Here is a 15,347-nt window from a genome sequence, read left to right as displayed (position 1 = left end):
ACAGCATATGAACGAAGGCCAAATATTCTGTTTAGAATATAGCATAGCAGCGATTATCAAAGGGTTAACCAATATGTAAATTATTTGTGTACCACAGAAAACATTCTGTTGATCGAATAAATCTTGACAAATACCGATTTTTTTTTACAACTACAAAACTTAAAAATACACATCCATGGTTAAACTATTATTACGGGGAGAAGCTAAATCCAGTGATCAAATTCCCATGGGTGACCCTTCAACTAACACGTCTTACTCCTTTGTGGAAAATATAGTTTCTTAGCATCATACCCACTGTTTTAACAATGTTTGTCGAACACATGGATTCATTTTTCAATTGCATTTAATTTGTATGCATGATGTCAATTAATTGTTCTTCAATGTTCAGGCAATTCGATGTTCTCATGCAATTTAAGAGAAACTTAGGGGCACAATACAATGTATTTCATAATACTTCGTTTTAAAATGGAAATGCAGCCTTGCTATTATTGGCAAACTAAAAGGAAATGATTTTAGCCATGAAAAGTCAATTTAAGCAATTAAAATACAATCAAATAATCAGCCTTTGTACTGATCTTTTAAGACCATTTTGATAAGGCATCTTCCCTCATAGGCCCAATGTTGAATTTGTCCCAGACAATTGTAGTGCAATCACAAGCTGATAAAAATCATTTCTTTTAAGACTTAAAACATACCGGACTTTAGCACTGTGGATGGTAAAATGCCTGTCTAGGAAATGTCTATATTTTCAAACTGGCGAGGAAGCATGGGAAACTATTTTACTCAATCTCCTTCCTTAACAGCGGCTTTGTTTGGTTCCATCATAGAGCGAAAAAAAAACGAGCAGTCCTCTGGATCCATTGACTTCGTCATTAAAATTAATTAAGGGCTGAGTAGGTGTTTCCAATTTAATGAAAATATGGAATAATTGCCACAGAGAAAAAATATATAAATTACAATTCAGGTAGGCAGGCTAGAGCATTTTGCTATTCTGCAGTGTCTTTTAATGCCACAAAAAACCTATATAAGGTTTTTATGCCTTGCGTTCCAAAGTTATTCCTATGCATATCCATGCAATATTTTTCCGCTTTCCCTCGATAAAATTGCCAAATAATAATGAATCATTTCATAAATAATGGCTTGGCTGTCTTATCTGGGCAGGGCGGCCAGTGCTGGTTTCTTATCTCGCCTGGCCACATTGCTGTAGTGTTCCGCTCTCCATACTAAATAGGAAATCGAACGTGATGTAAAATCTACTCCACTCTCCAAGGCATAAGCTGCCAAAAAAACTTATTACAGCACAAAGATCAGCCATGGAAGGGGCTGAAAATGGCTGCTAACACTTTTCTAATAAACAAGGCTGGTGAGTAGATTTCTAATTGCCACCTCTTAAGGATGTCTTTTATTCTTCCACAAATGTCGAAATATGACTGATTTCGAACTGAGTATAAATGATTGCAATATAAAAATGACATTTTTTTAAAAAAACGCAGGATAAATTAAGCAACATAGAAATGGCTGCGAGCATTGTTTTCAATAGTCCCAGGAGTGAGGAGTGTTTTTGGGACATTTTGAATTGCTTAATGGATTATGTATAATACTGTCACTAATGATATTTTAATTTGATTCGTATACATCGAGATGATTTTTTTTTTCGAAAGGAAGTACCGGTAAATGACAGAAACGGATGGAGACGCTTTAATATGTTGCGTTCCAATAGTTTTTCACAATTGCCATCTTGCGCATCTAAAGAATTTGTCAGGAAAAAAAAAGATATTCATCTCAACGGGTTACGGAGAAAACAACGGATATATTTTTCGTCAGTAAAGGAACAAGGACTCATTTTAAGACATTGTTTAAGACAAACTAGCTGATTACATTCGCTCAGATTCGTTCCATTAACTTAGAAACCGCTATGAATGAACTCGCTGGGAGTTGTGCTGGGAATGTCATTCACCAAATTATTTTGAAGGATGAGAGCAATTTTAAGGACAATGTTGTGAGATCTCAATTTTAAGATGTTGTATTTTTGCAGTGCAACCAAAATGTAGGCTCTTGGCAATGGAGAGTCCTTATATACCTGCTATGGGTTTGTTTCGATTCTGTGCACATTATGGGGAGCTCACTTTAAAATCAAATATTTTAAATGCTTTAAGCTAATGCGTCAGAATCTTTAAAATATCTGACAGTGTATCAAACATTGGAGATGAGGGCTGGCAGTCCGCGTGTATTCAAACAGCTCTCATTTCGTCCTATTGTCCTCATGTGTTTATTTCGTCCTTTCCATTCCATTAAGGCCTCATGTTGCACTGCCATAACATACATGCAATACAACCAGGAATTGTTCATTTGAAAGTCAGTTTAAAGGGACACAAAAGAGTTCCCATTATTGCAGCAGCAAAATGATGGGAATATTTTCTGTGCGCGGGGTGTTTGCATAAGCCTGCACTATTTTGAGAAACAGATTCCACATTTATTAACTAAGAGTGAGCAACATGAAGAAAGTGATTGTATGAAGGGGCGGTTAGTAACTTAATTTGCAATGAATTTTATGTTTTAGGAAAGGCGGTTTATCGGAGGGCATGTATACACTAAAGACTGAGCAAATGCCCCCCCGCATTATCAACTTTGTTTTGTTTAATTTCAAATGGGTTATGCACAATATAGCAGTGTAATCTCAAGGTTAAATTTCAATCTTCTAATATATATGTCTCTGAGCTCAATTCATTGAAAAAAGATTACAACGTGCCCTGCAGCTTTAGAATTTAGAGTGTTTAAACCTAATCCTTAATTGATCAACTGTCTTAAGTATCTCGGTTGATTTTCCATAAACTACGAAATGCTTAATCCTTCCAAGAGGCTTTATGCTAGAAAAAAGAATAAAGCAGCATGAAATGCTGCAGGTGCTGGCTTCCTCTGCCGACTCTAGTGCAAGAAGGAATTCAGTTTCCCAGTGAGCTCAGCACAGCAAGATTCAACGGTACTGTGCAAATAACAGCAGCCAAGAACTCGTTGTCAATCTCTGACATCAGTTGCACTACAGCGTGACATGAACGAAAATAGACGGTTTCTAAATGTGAAATAAAATATCCCCTAATATTGTTCACGGTGTTGTCTGAAGAATATTAGTTTTTCCTTAAGGGATGTAATAAATAAAAGCGACTTCTTCGGACGAAAGGTTACGAAAGAATACTATAGCGTCCTGTATTCAGATTTTTTAACTTCCTTGCGCAATTTTGAATCACTGGTTTATAATTTCCTCAATGCAAAAGTGTTTGTATTCACAGCTTAAACTTTGTTAATAACCCAGAGAAAGAAACCTGACTTCGGAGTTTTTCATGTCAAAATATACTGCATTCAAAGGCCTGTTAATATTTATATCACATTCTCGTGTTAAAAATAGTTGGCGAATTTTAGACTAGTCTTGTAAATGTGCATAGAATCCAATAAACGCCTGATGGATTCTCACTCGATTGGTTGCACTATTTGAAGTTTTGTTCATAAAAATGGGCCTGAAATTTGACAACCAGGTCAATATGCTGCAAAGATCACGAAGACGTTTATTTCAGTACAGTCGAAATGATTTAATTATGAAGACTTCTTCTCCTTAAATATTTTTATTTTGTCTCAGGGGAATATTTCTTGCAGATGAAGTTGTTTCAACATTTGTCCTTCCTTTTGACATCTCATGGTAACGCGATTAAAACGGTGAAGAGTTCCGCTTTTCAACAAGATGATGGAAAAAGTCGGATCGGATCTTGGTGAAACTCCCAGCGATGATCTGAGTCCTGTGCAGAAAGATTTCCCCAGACACAGAGCAGACCGTGAGGAAGCGGAAAGCACGAGCGAGCCTGCAGATCAATGCACTGAGGGACAGCAGCTCCAAGCCGAGCAACAATCTGCGTCAAATGATGGGGTTTCCAAGGAAACGAGACACGACTCCCCTGATCCCCTATCGGAAGTGCCAGTCATAAACCTGATGCAAAGAGGAGTCCAGCCTATAAATGAGAGGGATCAGAAAGGCACGTTTACTCATTCAGTACCGACCACCGAGTTGTCAAGACCCCCGGTGCCTCTGACTCTTCAAAGTCCAGTGAGTGAGAATCGGATGGTCCAGTTAACCGCAGCTCATCTCCCTCTGCCTGCAGCCAGAGCAATGCTGTATAACAGCACTTCCCAGTATCAGACCCTGCCACTTTTAAACAGGTCAGTCCAATGTTAGTAAATCGTGGTATCCCATAGCTTTCCTTTGATTTGGAAGATTTTGAATCGGTTTGCTAGTTTGTAGAATCTGAATAGCTACATGATTAACATTCGAATACAAATTACATGATTAACATTCGAATGCAAATCGATATGCCCCGGGCTCAAAAAAAGAGAATAAATTGATAATAATTGCTTTCAGATTAACTAGTGATCACAATTTCATTTAGTACAAATAGTTCGTGATTGGTTAAAAAAAAGTCATGGATTTCATAATTCCCATGCTAAGAAATCTTTGCTATTATTGTTTTCTTCATAATTATTGTCAATGCACCCGAAGGAAATGCCTCTTACAACATATTTTTGTCACTCAGAATATATAACTCTTTTGAAGCTCTTATCAGAATTTGACAGTTCAGATCAGTACATGAAGATTCTGATTTCTCATCACAAACTTTTCTTTCTTGTTGAAATGATCAGTGAGCCAGAACCCTTCAACATGTTCTCCAGTAATAGAGTGAAAAGAAGGCCAACTCCCTACGACGTGGAAGTCACTACTGGTATGTATCATCATTGAATTCATTACCCTACACCGCGCCGGCTCGAAAGTGCATACTAGATAGGCTGAAAGGCTGTAACTATCTGAGAAAATGTGGCAAAAGAAAATTGATAGTGGTCGGTAAGCCGTAAAGCAGAGGGGTAAAATAGGTGTGTTGCTTAAAAGCTCGCTGTAATCTCCCTCACAATGCAAGCCTGTTACATTTCCTTGTTTGTGCTGTGCTCCAACAGGTCTTCCTGCTTGCATGTTTTAACTATGTATTTAAATCGATGTGCGAGCATATACAGGCACGCCCCTGTGGTATGCCCCTACTTGCATGTATTTCCTTTATTACTTCTGCAAATCCCTTCAATCACAGCTGGTTTCATTTTTGCTATTAGGTGTTGCTCAGCCTAAAATTGTCCGCAGAATCTTCACAAACAGCAGGGAGAGGTGGAGGCAACAGAATGTCAACGGGGCCTTCGCGGAACTTCGCAAACTCATCCCGACCCACCCGCCAGACAAGAAACTGAGCAAGAATGAGATCCTCCGCCTGGCCATGAAATATATCAATTTCTTGGCCAAACTGCTGAGCGATCAAGAGCAGGAAGGTGAGCAGCGGGGGTTACAGATTAAAGAGGCGGACAGTACTAGGCTGGCCAGTGATGACATCCAGGAGATGTCTCCAGACTCGAGCTGTGGAAGCTGTTTCGATGGAACAGGAAGCCCGGAAAGTCTTAGCGAAGAACACGATCATCTCGAGTCACGACATGGAAACCACCGCCACTCCATACTTCCTCCAGATGTCAATGGACAGCGGTGATATCCTTGCAAAAATGATGCATCTGGAAGAATGGAAAACTGCAGCTAAAGGAACATAGACTTGCCGTTTTACCAGCGACTGCTGAATCGATTAACGTTTTACTTTCTTTACATTTTGTGTATCTCTAACGTTTTCAGGTACATATAAATACTAGGCTCCTGTCCTTCTGGATTTTAAATCTAAAAGTCTCACTGGATTGATCATTAACGTTTTTTGTTTAGAGACAAGATAATTTAAATTTAAAGAATTTAATTTTATCTTAAAGTCGAGGTACATGTAAATATTGTAAAAGCTTCAGCCGTTCAAGATTCGGACGCTGTTTATGGGAAAAAGAATCACGTTTTTGTAATGGAAAGTCAAAGAGGACCAATATTTATTTCTGTTGGAACAGTAGCATCCTTTTTCTAGTGAATTACATGTTAGTTCTTTTAACTATATTCCCGTCACCCTGTACACTGCATCCGACTCCAAGCGGAACACTAATTAAAAACATGTTAAAGAAGCACTGTGCGGAAGAGAGAGGTACTTTGAATTTGCATGGCGATTGAATCCCCGAAAAGGGATGCTATGATGTTCAACAGAAGTAGATCATCTTGTTTGTCTAAATTAGAAGGCAAAAAAACATACGTGCATTGCGGATTATATTGAAATTGAAATAAAATGTCGAAGGGTTAAACTTTTTGAAAATGAACATTTCTGGTAATAATTATTTTGTATGTTTTCATGCATTGGTCGAAAATTGGGCAGTTTACTGCGTATAATGAAACTTGTTACAGCTATTCACGGGCCCTTTTTCTATTCTTGTGGACAAATCATTATTTATTCCATGAACTCTATACTTCAGACTTTTTGACTAACTGAAACACCAGGCAATTTTTATGGGTACAAATAGTGACATTTTTTCTAAAGTACTTTAACATTCTGCAAAACAGCAGAAAACCACGTATTTAATAATTCAATGGACAACGAATGTTGTTTATTTTATTTAAAAATATAAAGGGTATGGTACACTCCTTATTTCCCACATGTGCTCTTGCCTGCTAAATGTATTGTGAATATCATGTGTATAATTCACACTGCACTTTCAGTACATTTTGTATGTGATTTTTTTTCTGCTTTGGCAGAAGTTGGGTAACGAAACCTGTTAACTTAAGCAAATAACTACTACCACGTACATTCTGACAAAGTGATTCTCGATGGATACTCTTTGTAAAGCCTACTGTGGCTGCAAAGTTTGTGTGCAGTATGTATATCACGTATTGTTGTAAAATATATGCAATGTTATATTACCAAGAATTTACTTTTAATAAATTGTATACAATTTAAATGACTAGTGTTCTCCGCCTTAGATATCAGTCAATATTGCTCGGTAACGTTACTAAAGATGGCTTGATACAAATAAGAGAACGATTATATACAATAATCGTACCCACGAGTTTACAGGCATTTTTAATTTAGAGGCTTAGATTTTTCTGATCTATTGATGCACTACATATAAAATTGTAAGAGGATACAGAGGAACTGAATGACAAAAAATGTCAACTACACTATACATCATGGAGCATATGTATAAACATGAAGTATAACTCCTGTTCTCTATTGGGAAAATACATGCAAATAATAACATTTATACCCATCATAGAATAGGAATAGATGCATACACCTATTAACATAATTTACTGTGCAGCAGAACATATTTTGCAAGTTAGATAATGCACATGCTACAACCTACTGCATGTGTTCTATATGTTAGCAAACATGCTTATATACCTCTCATTTAGATGGCAATATTTCATGGAACATTTGCACATGCCTATCGTTACACAGTTCTGTATACTAGAAAACACTTCAGCCTTCTAAAGACCATCTAAATGTCCTAATTAAGGCATTAGTCCTACCAACTTCCCATTTCTAACACCATGGACCTCACTTAATTCTCATAGAATTCCTACAGTGCAGATAGTGGCTTTTTAGCCACAGAGTCTGCACCAACCTCCCAAAAGCATCCCACCCTATCTCTTTAACCTCACATTTACCATGGTTGACCCACCTAGCCTGCATATCCCTACACATTACAGGGCAATTTAGCATTTATCCAAGGCTGGAATCAAATCTGGGTCCTAGTGCTGTGAGGCAGCAATGCCAACCATTGTGTCACTATGCCACCCAAAATTCTAAGTAGAGTTCTCTTAAGAAGAGTTTTATGCTTTACTGCAATTATGGTCAGTTTGTTTATTGTGAATAACAAATACATGAATGCCCAAATAAATCTTCAGAATCAGATGTAGTCTTTGCTTTCATGGTAACACAGACAGAATACTTTCAATATTTTCTATCAGAACATCATTATGTTGAGGGGAATTAAGGGCAAGAGTGATATTTTGAATTTGTTGACCAAATGTCATACTTTGCCAACATATATGGTTTAGCATATAATTTTAGTTTAAATTGCAAGGATCCCTGGATTATAATCTGCTTTTTTTTTTCCTTTTTATAAGAGTATATTTGAAATATATATGTTGAACATGCATGAGATATATATTAGAATATCCAACGGAGCATGAAGAAGCAACACAGTCAGCTTTGTACTGTGATATTCAGTATGTCTTTGGATAAATATTAGAATTCAAAGAATAATATATTTTATTCGGTAAGTGGGAAGTGGTGAAAAATAAAACAAATGTAAAATCACATCTTAAATGAAAAAGAAGAGACTTTGTCGTAAATTGATTTCAAACATGAAGTTGATGAGTGACATTTCTGCTTCATAGAAAACATATACAAACTTTGGTTCATTGGTCCCATTGGCTGAGCGTGGACAATCTAACCATGAATGTACTTCTTGGTTGGTTTGTTGTATTTGAATCTTGAGAATTTGAACAGTTGGGAAAGATTCTTCTTAATTGTCCTGATGATGGATACATTCAAAACCAGAACAACAAACATGATATCTCAAATTACTTAGAGTTTTAGAGTCATAGCTGTACAGCACGTAAACAGACCCTGTTTCCCTATCTGACAACCAGATATGCTAAATAAATCTAGTCCCATTTGCCAATACTTGGCCCATACCCTGCTCAACCCTTCCTCTTCGTACACCCATTCAGGTGCCTTTGTTGTACTTGTATCAGCTTCCACCACTTCCTCTGGCTGCTTATTCCATGCATGCACCACCCTCTGCATGAAAAAGTTGCCCCGTAGCCCCCTACAAGTCTGTCTCCTCTCATCCTAAACCTATGCCCTCTAGTTTTGGACTCGCCCACTCAGGAGAAAAGATCTTGTCTATTCACTCAGTCCATGCCTCTTATGATTTTATAAATCTCTGTACGATCACCCCTCAGCCTCCAATGCTCCAGAGAAAAGAGCCCCAGCTTATTCATCCTCTCCCTATAGCTCAAATCCTCCAACCCTGGCAACTTGAAGCACTTTTGAAAGAAGCTGTACTAAAATAATATCTGCCAGACATCATAATTACTCCTCAAATAATAAATTAGATTTGAAGTGCAACTACAGTTGTGTCAGTCAATTTGAAAAGTCAAAGTTCTACAAACAGAAATGCGGAAAATAACCAGGTTTCTTTTTTGGTTTAGTATGCCACTTAAAAAGCATTTTGATGACAAGGCTCTCAAATCCTGAAATTTTGAATTTGCAACCAATGTGTTCACTGTTGAGAATGCTACAACTGAAAGAAGTCTTCAGGCTCTGGGGCAACAACAAAGTGATCAAGAGAAGGTAAAAAAAATGCCTCAAATACCCTTCTTTTAACCACAAAAAGAATTATGTATTGGCAAGAGAATTATACTGTAGCTGGACTGTAGCATAAACATTATTGACAACATTAATGTCAAATCGATATGCATATAAGAATTATACTTTTCAGATTAAAACAATAAGCGTCCCCACCATAATTTCAAAATCACTACCATTACTTTACTAAATTGCGGTTCATTGCACTTTGTTGCAGAACTCTTTCTGAAATGTTTAATTCTGATGTAAGTGATCTGCAGAATAAAAACAAGGCACTCAGTGCAGAAATAGTAATTCAAGCTTACATTCTCAATGTAGCCCTTCTCTCTATGTAATGCTTGCTGCCCTCATATGTAAAGCTAAGGTTGAAGCATTTTAATTTGAATCATAAAAGAAGAAAACCGTCAATGGACGATCGAATTCAATGCATCGAAAAAAAGTTAAAGAAAGCAATGCAAGATAGATTAAAATATATTAATTATGTGTTCTTGGAGAACAAAACTTGAAGAACTAAAGAAAACTCTTGTTGAAATTGAGACACTTGCAATATTGCTTGGACTTAAAATAACACCTATAAATTCCCACATAATAGGGGTAATTTTTACCTTTACTATATGGGTTATAACTTGTTGAAATAGTAGGTCATTCTATTAATAAGGTAAAAACAATGACTGCAGATGCTGGAAACCAGATTCTGGATTAGTGGTTCTGGAAGAGCACAGAAGTTCAGGCAGCATCCGAGGAGCAGTAAAATTGACTTTTTGGGCAAAAGCCCTTCATCAGGAATAAAGGCAGAGAGTCTGAAGCGTGGAGAGATAAGCTAGAGGAGGGTGGGGGTGGGGAGAAAGTAGCATAGAGTACAATAGGTGAGTGGGGGAGGGGATGAAGGTGATAGGTCAGGGAGGAGGGTGGAGTGGATAGGTGGAAAAGAAGATAGGCAGGTAGGACAAGTCATGGAGACAGTGCTGAGCTCGAAGTTTGGAACTAGGGTGAGGTGGGGGAAGGGGAAATGAGGAAACTGTTGAAGTCCACATTGATGCCCTGGGGTTGAAGTGTTCCGAGGCGGAAGATGAGGCGTTCTTCCTCCAGGCGTCTGGTGGTGAGGGAGCGGCCGTGAAGGAGGCCCAGGACCTCCATGTCCTCGGCAGAGTGGGAGGGGAGTTGAAATGTTGGGCCACAGGGCAGTGTGGTTGATTGGTGCGGGTGTCCCAGAGATGTTCCCTAAAGCGCTCTGCTAGAAGGCGTCCTGTCTCCCCAATGTAGAGGAGACTGCATCGGGGGCAACGGATACAATAAATGATATTAGTGGATGTGCAGGTAAAACTTTGATGAATGTGGAAGGCTCCTTTAGGGCCTTGGATGGAGGTGAGGGAGGAGGTGTGGGCGCAGGTTTTACAATTCCTGCGGTGACAGGGGAAGGTGCCAGGATGGGCGGGTGGGTTGTAGGGGGGCGTGGACCTGACCAGGTAGTCATGGAGGGAACAGTCTTTGTGGATTCCATTCTATTAATAAACCTAATTTTCATTCCACTGAAATTAATGGAATAATGGTTGTGTGTGCTGCAACTGCAATTTATCACCCAAATAGTTAAAATCCAAACTGTAAGATCATAATTTTGGAACTGTCTTCAAGAAAGATCGAAGCAAAGCAGAGAATGTGACAAGTCTAGTTTGCTCTCTGTTGTATCAATACAGATATATTTATTTACATCTTTGCACATTTGCACTTTTTAAAAATAAGTTAGCCACAACAAAAGAATGACTTAGGAGATATTTAGACTATGAGAGTTATTATTAGTTGTGACTGAAAGACAGAAAGGACATGTACATATTATGCCAGTTTCAAATCAACAAAATTGTGGCAGCCATTCACTGGTTAATTTCTCAGAGCATGCCTTCAGAGTCAACCCGTCTAGTTTAAAACGTAAATAATGTCTTGCAGTTAACCTTTAGTCGTCATTAATTGGTTTATATTCTATGACAATGCCTGCAACAAGTGGAGTCCATTTGCCAATCAAGTAGCACTCGTATCTCGTGTGGTATAAATCTTAGTTTCCCCTTGAATGGCATTCTTGTGAATTGTCTTATTGAGTGCAATATGAAAAACCATGACAACATGCATCTTTTTTCAGCAATAGTTAAGCTCTACACTTCCAAATGACCATTAATAATACAGTTCTTGAAGAGCAATAATTCAAACAGGCCCAAAAACAGGTAGAAGAAGAGCACTGGAGACAGTTATGCATTAACACATAGATGAGGGGCATGAGCCGCACTGGTCCTCATACATTATTCATTTTGATGGACCAGCAACCAGTAGCACTCATGCTGTTTGAGAATTTGAGAGAATTTGGGTTCCAGTGACATCAATGACAGGCAGATAGTGGCCCTTATAGGAAAACTGTGCTCTACCTGTTCTGAGTGATTGCTGCTCAGCGAAGTTAAAGATTTAGATAACTGTTGTACAAGGTTCTACCCAATTTACGTATATCACTCTCATGTTCCTCATGGAAGAGATGATCAAGATAATGGAATTAGAGTTTCCAGGTGATGCAAGAAGTATACTGAAGCTGCATTTATCAGATTTAGAAGAGGAAATTGATGTGAACAATGTCAAGCTTAAAATCTAACTGTAATACTGCAATAAAATTCAATGATCTGACCTGAACAACTTGGCTGAGAAATTGCCCATGTCCCCCAAACCAGACCTTAGACTGAGAGACTCCCAAACTGAGCCTTAGGCCTCAGGCATCAGAAGCCTTCTCTCTTCTGCTTCCTGTCACCTCTGCAATTACAACAAAATACACTAGTAAAGCACCTTCTGCTGCGAATTGCACACTCTGCACTCATTGCTGTCCTTAGAAATACAACCTCTACAAATGTGGCATATTTCACACACTATTCATATTATTTTATCTCAACACAACACATACATTCACAACCTTTCACAAGACCACATGTTAACCTATTCTATTCCTGTTTGAAGACAATACCCAAGGTCAGGTGAAGTCAAGAATGGGCTCAATATTCTTATAAGGTTTTGTTCATTGGATCAGTTTTCATTGAAACCATTGGGGGAGGGAACGTCAGGAATGTCAGAAATATTCAAAACAAAAAAATACAAGAAATCACAGATGGTCAGGCAGCATCCATGGAGACAGAGCAAGTTAATGTTTCGAGTCTAGATGATTCTTCATCAGTTCTGACACCCTCCTGAACAATACATTAATATAGGTCCATGCATCTACAGAGTTCTTTGGTAGGGAGCTCCAGAGATGTGATATATTTGCAAGTCAGGATGTTCTGTGATTTGCTGGGAAATTTTGTAAGTGTTGGCATTCTCACACATCTATTTATCTGTTCTTTTATGCTGCAGAGGCTGAAGATTTGAAACATACTGTTGAAAGAGCTATGGCAAGCTAATGTCATGAATCTAGTAGATGATATACCATGCAGCCACCTAGTTTAAGGTAGTGGGTGGAGTGCCATTCAAGCAGGCTGCTTTGGGATGGATAGTGTTAAGGTTCTTGAAGGTAATTAGAGCAAACAACTGTGAAGTATTCCATCACACTCCTGACTTATTCCTAGTAGAACATAGAGCATAGAACTTTACAGTGCAGTACAGGCCCTTCGGTCCACGATATTGCACCGATCTGTGAGACCAATTTGAAGCCTATCTATCCTACACATTTACATTTTCATCCAATGACCATTTAAATGCCCTTAAAGTTGACCAAGTCTACTACTGTTGCAGGCAGGGCGTCCACGCCCCTACTACTCTCTGAGTAAAGAAACTATCTTTGTCATCTGTCCTATATCTATCACCCCTCAATTTAAAGCTATGTCCCCTCTTGCCAGCCATCACTATCCAAGGAAAAAGGCTCTCACTGTCCACCCTATCCAACCCTCTGATTATCTTGTATGTCTCAATTAAGTTACCTCTCAACCTTCTTCTCTCTAACTAGCAGTTGGGGGAAAGGCTCTGTAAAATCAAGAGGTGAGTATAGTATTGTGAGGGGCACCTATGCCAAATGGACTACAGCAGTTAAAGGTGGCAACTCAAGAGCAATCAGGGATGGGCAATAAATGTTGGCCCATCCAACTTAGCCCAGATTCCACGACTGAATAAAATACTTGGTCTGCTTGCATTGATGCAACTATGAGGAAGGTGAGAAATTTTGCAAAAACATATTGAGAATCTGCTGTATGCAACAATTCACTGAAAATTAATTATCTTTTCTATTGTTACCTGTTGCAATATGCAATGACCTTGAGACAAAACAAACCAGGGTCACAGTTGATATGTTGTGGGATTGCAGTTGGTGCTGCAATAGGTGTTACTGATTTATCACAGTGTCTGTAATGAAACAGATCTATTGAACAACCAGCTCATCACTTCCCAATTGTGAAACTCCTCAGCTTCTGAAGTCCATTCCTTCTACTATTCACAATTTTTAAAGATCCAACTGCAGTGCCATAATTGTTTAGACTTATTGCTGGATATTTTCCTCCTTGAATCTGAAAGTTTCCTAGATGTCAGGTTAATATTGAAAATTAGCTACATAGCTGCATTCGTTGCCTGTGAATGTGTGGTCTAATGTATTGGTCCACCTTTGTACTTACCATTTAAGTAAATACAAAAACTGCTGAAATTAGAAATTCCTTTAGTGCTTATTGGAGGGATAAAAGGTTCAGCCAACAAAACAGAGTTTTCGTTACACTCCCATGGAAATATTTAACTGGATAATGTTTAGCTAATATTATGTAGAATATAAATCACACCCATACATAAATTATAATTTGAATGCCAACCCAGTTATATGCTTACTTTCTTATACACTGAAATGAGATATAAAGCTAGTTTTCAGTTTGAGAGACATTGAAGTTAATTTTCTTCCAAATTATTATGCATGTCCTTTAAATGAACATTGTTAGTATCACAAACTATAATATTGCATTATCATCATCATCCAGTTAGTCCAAATGTGTTGCTTCCAAAGAAATAATAAAAATGAAAATATTCCAAAAGAATAACGCAGCTGAACCACCACTATATAATTGAAAGGGTCCATAAATGGTAGTTGTAGATGCACTCTATAATGCAGCCAGGTTCTCCCTTTCCCTCTCCAGTACCTAGTCTGATGTGACAGTAGCAACTTGCTATTATGCATACTAACTTTAGATGAACTTACTGCAAGAAATATCATTTGTATGAATTTTATTTACTTACTGTTTCTTTCCCTTAAGTCTTACAGAGAGGATAATTTGTGCTTTTGCAAAACATTCTTCAGTCCACTATTTTAACAGATTATTAACATGTTTGTTTTATTTTGGATGGACTTGCTCCTCTGTTAAAGGGAAATGACATCCAAGTCACTGATCTGTACCAGCTGAAAATGTGTTGCTAGAAAAGCGCAGCAGGTCAGGCAGCATCCAAGGAACAGGAGAATCGACGTTTCAGGCATAAGCCATTCTTCAGGGCTTATGCCCGAAATGTCGATTCTCCTGTTCCTTGGATGCTGCCTGACCTGCTGCGCTTTTCCAGCAACACATTTTCAGCTCTGATCTCCAGCATCTGCAATCCTCATTTTCTCCCCGACTGATCTGTACTACACTGATAGTGGCAGTCAGGATCATTTTTTCTCATATACTATGTTGCAGAATGTTTTTAATGGAACTATGCAAGCAATTACTTTCAATGAAACATTCTATTGAGAAACCAACTGAAACCTTTATATCACTCACCTATCGACAAATATTTTAACAGCAACTGTCAGCAGGAACACTTTGGAATTTTCTATTTATCTAGGGATATTTTTCTTTTAAATAGAGGGATCCCCAATTTAGACAACATTATTAACTGTATGTATGGAACTATTCACATGATAACCAATGTACCAATGATGTACTGAAATAGAAAAAAGTGCTTTCCACACTGGAAATCAGCGCTTTCCTTACTTTCTTTAAGCAACACATATAAACACATATACAACTATCCTTTACATTACTCTTTAAAGGCACATCTTTAAAGGTGCCT

The 15,347-nt window shown here is 38.1% G+C and overlaps 1 protein-coding gene across 1 annotated transcript; it reads left to right on the top strand.

The window, feature by feature from the left end:
• The first annotated feature begins 1,242 nt into the window (after nucleotides 1–1,242).
• tal1 (T-cell acute lymphocytic leukemia 1) lies at nucleotides 1,243–6,895 on the top strand. Its single transcript, XM_072574247.1, has 4 exons — nucleotides 1,243–1,363; nucleotides 3,632–4,206; nucleotides 4,684–4,763; nucleotides 5,143–6,895. Exons 2-4 carry the CDS (start codon nucleotides 3,734–3,736, stop codon nucleotides 5,562–5,564), a joined length of 975 nt encoding a protein of 324 aa, XP_072430348.1. The 5' UTR covers nucleotides 1,243–1,363; nucleotides 3,632–3,733; the 3' UTR covers nucleotides 5,565–6,895.
• The last annotated feature ends 8,452 nt before the right edge of the window (nucleotides 6,896–15,347 follow it).

This window comes from Chiloscyllium punctatum, chromosome 7, assembly GCF_047496795.1.
Source record: "Chiloscyllium punctatum isolate Juve2018m chromosome 7, sChiPun1.3, whole genome shotgun sequence".
NCBI classification, from domain to species: Eukaryota; Metazoa; Chordata; class Chondrichthyes; order Orectolobiformes; family Hemiscylliidae; genus Chiloscyllium; species Chiloscyllium punctatum.
Note: the sequence above shows the minus strand (reverse complement) of the source record. Positions and strands in the feature narration are given on the sequence as shown.

Excerpts from the sequence above, each read along its gene's own strand:
- tal1 (XM_072574247.1), top strand. The coding sequence starts at position 3,734 with ATGATGGAAAAAGTCGGATCGGATCTTGGTGAAACTCCCAGCGATGAT. Across the intron at positions 4,207-4,683 it reads ACCCTGCCACTTTTAAACAG|TGAGCCAGAACCCTTCAACA; the intron begins GTCAGTCCAATG and ends TGAAATGATCAG. Across the intron at positions 4,764-5,142 it reads CGACGTGGAAGTCACTACTG|GTGTTGCTCAGCCTAAAATT; the intron begins GTATGTATCATC and ends TTTTGCTATTAG.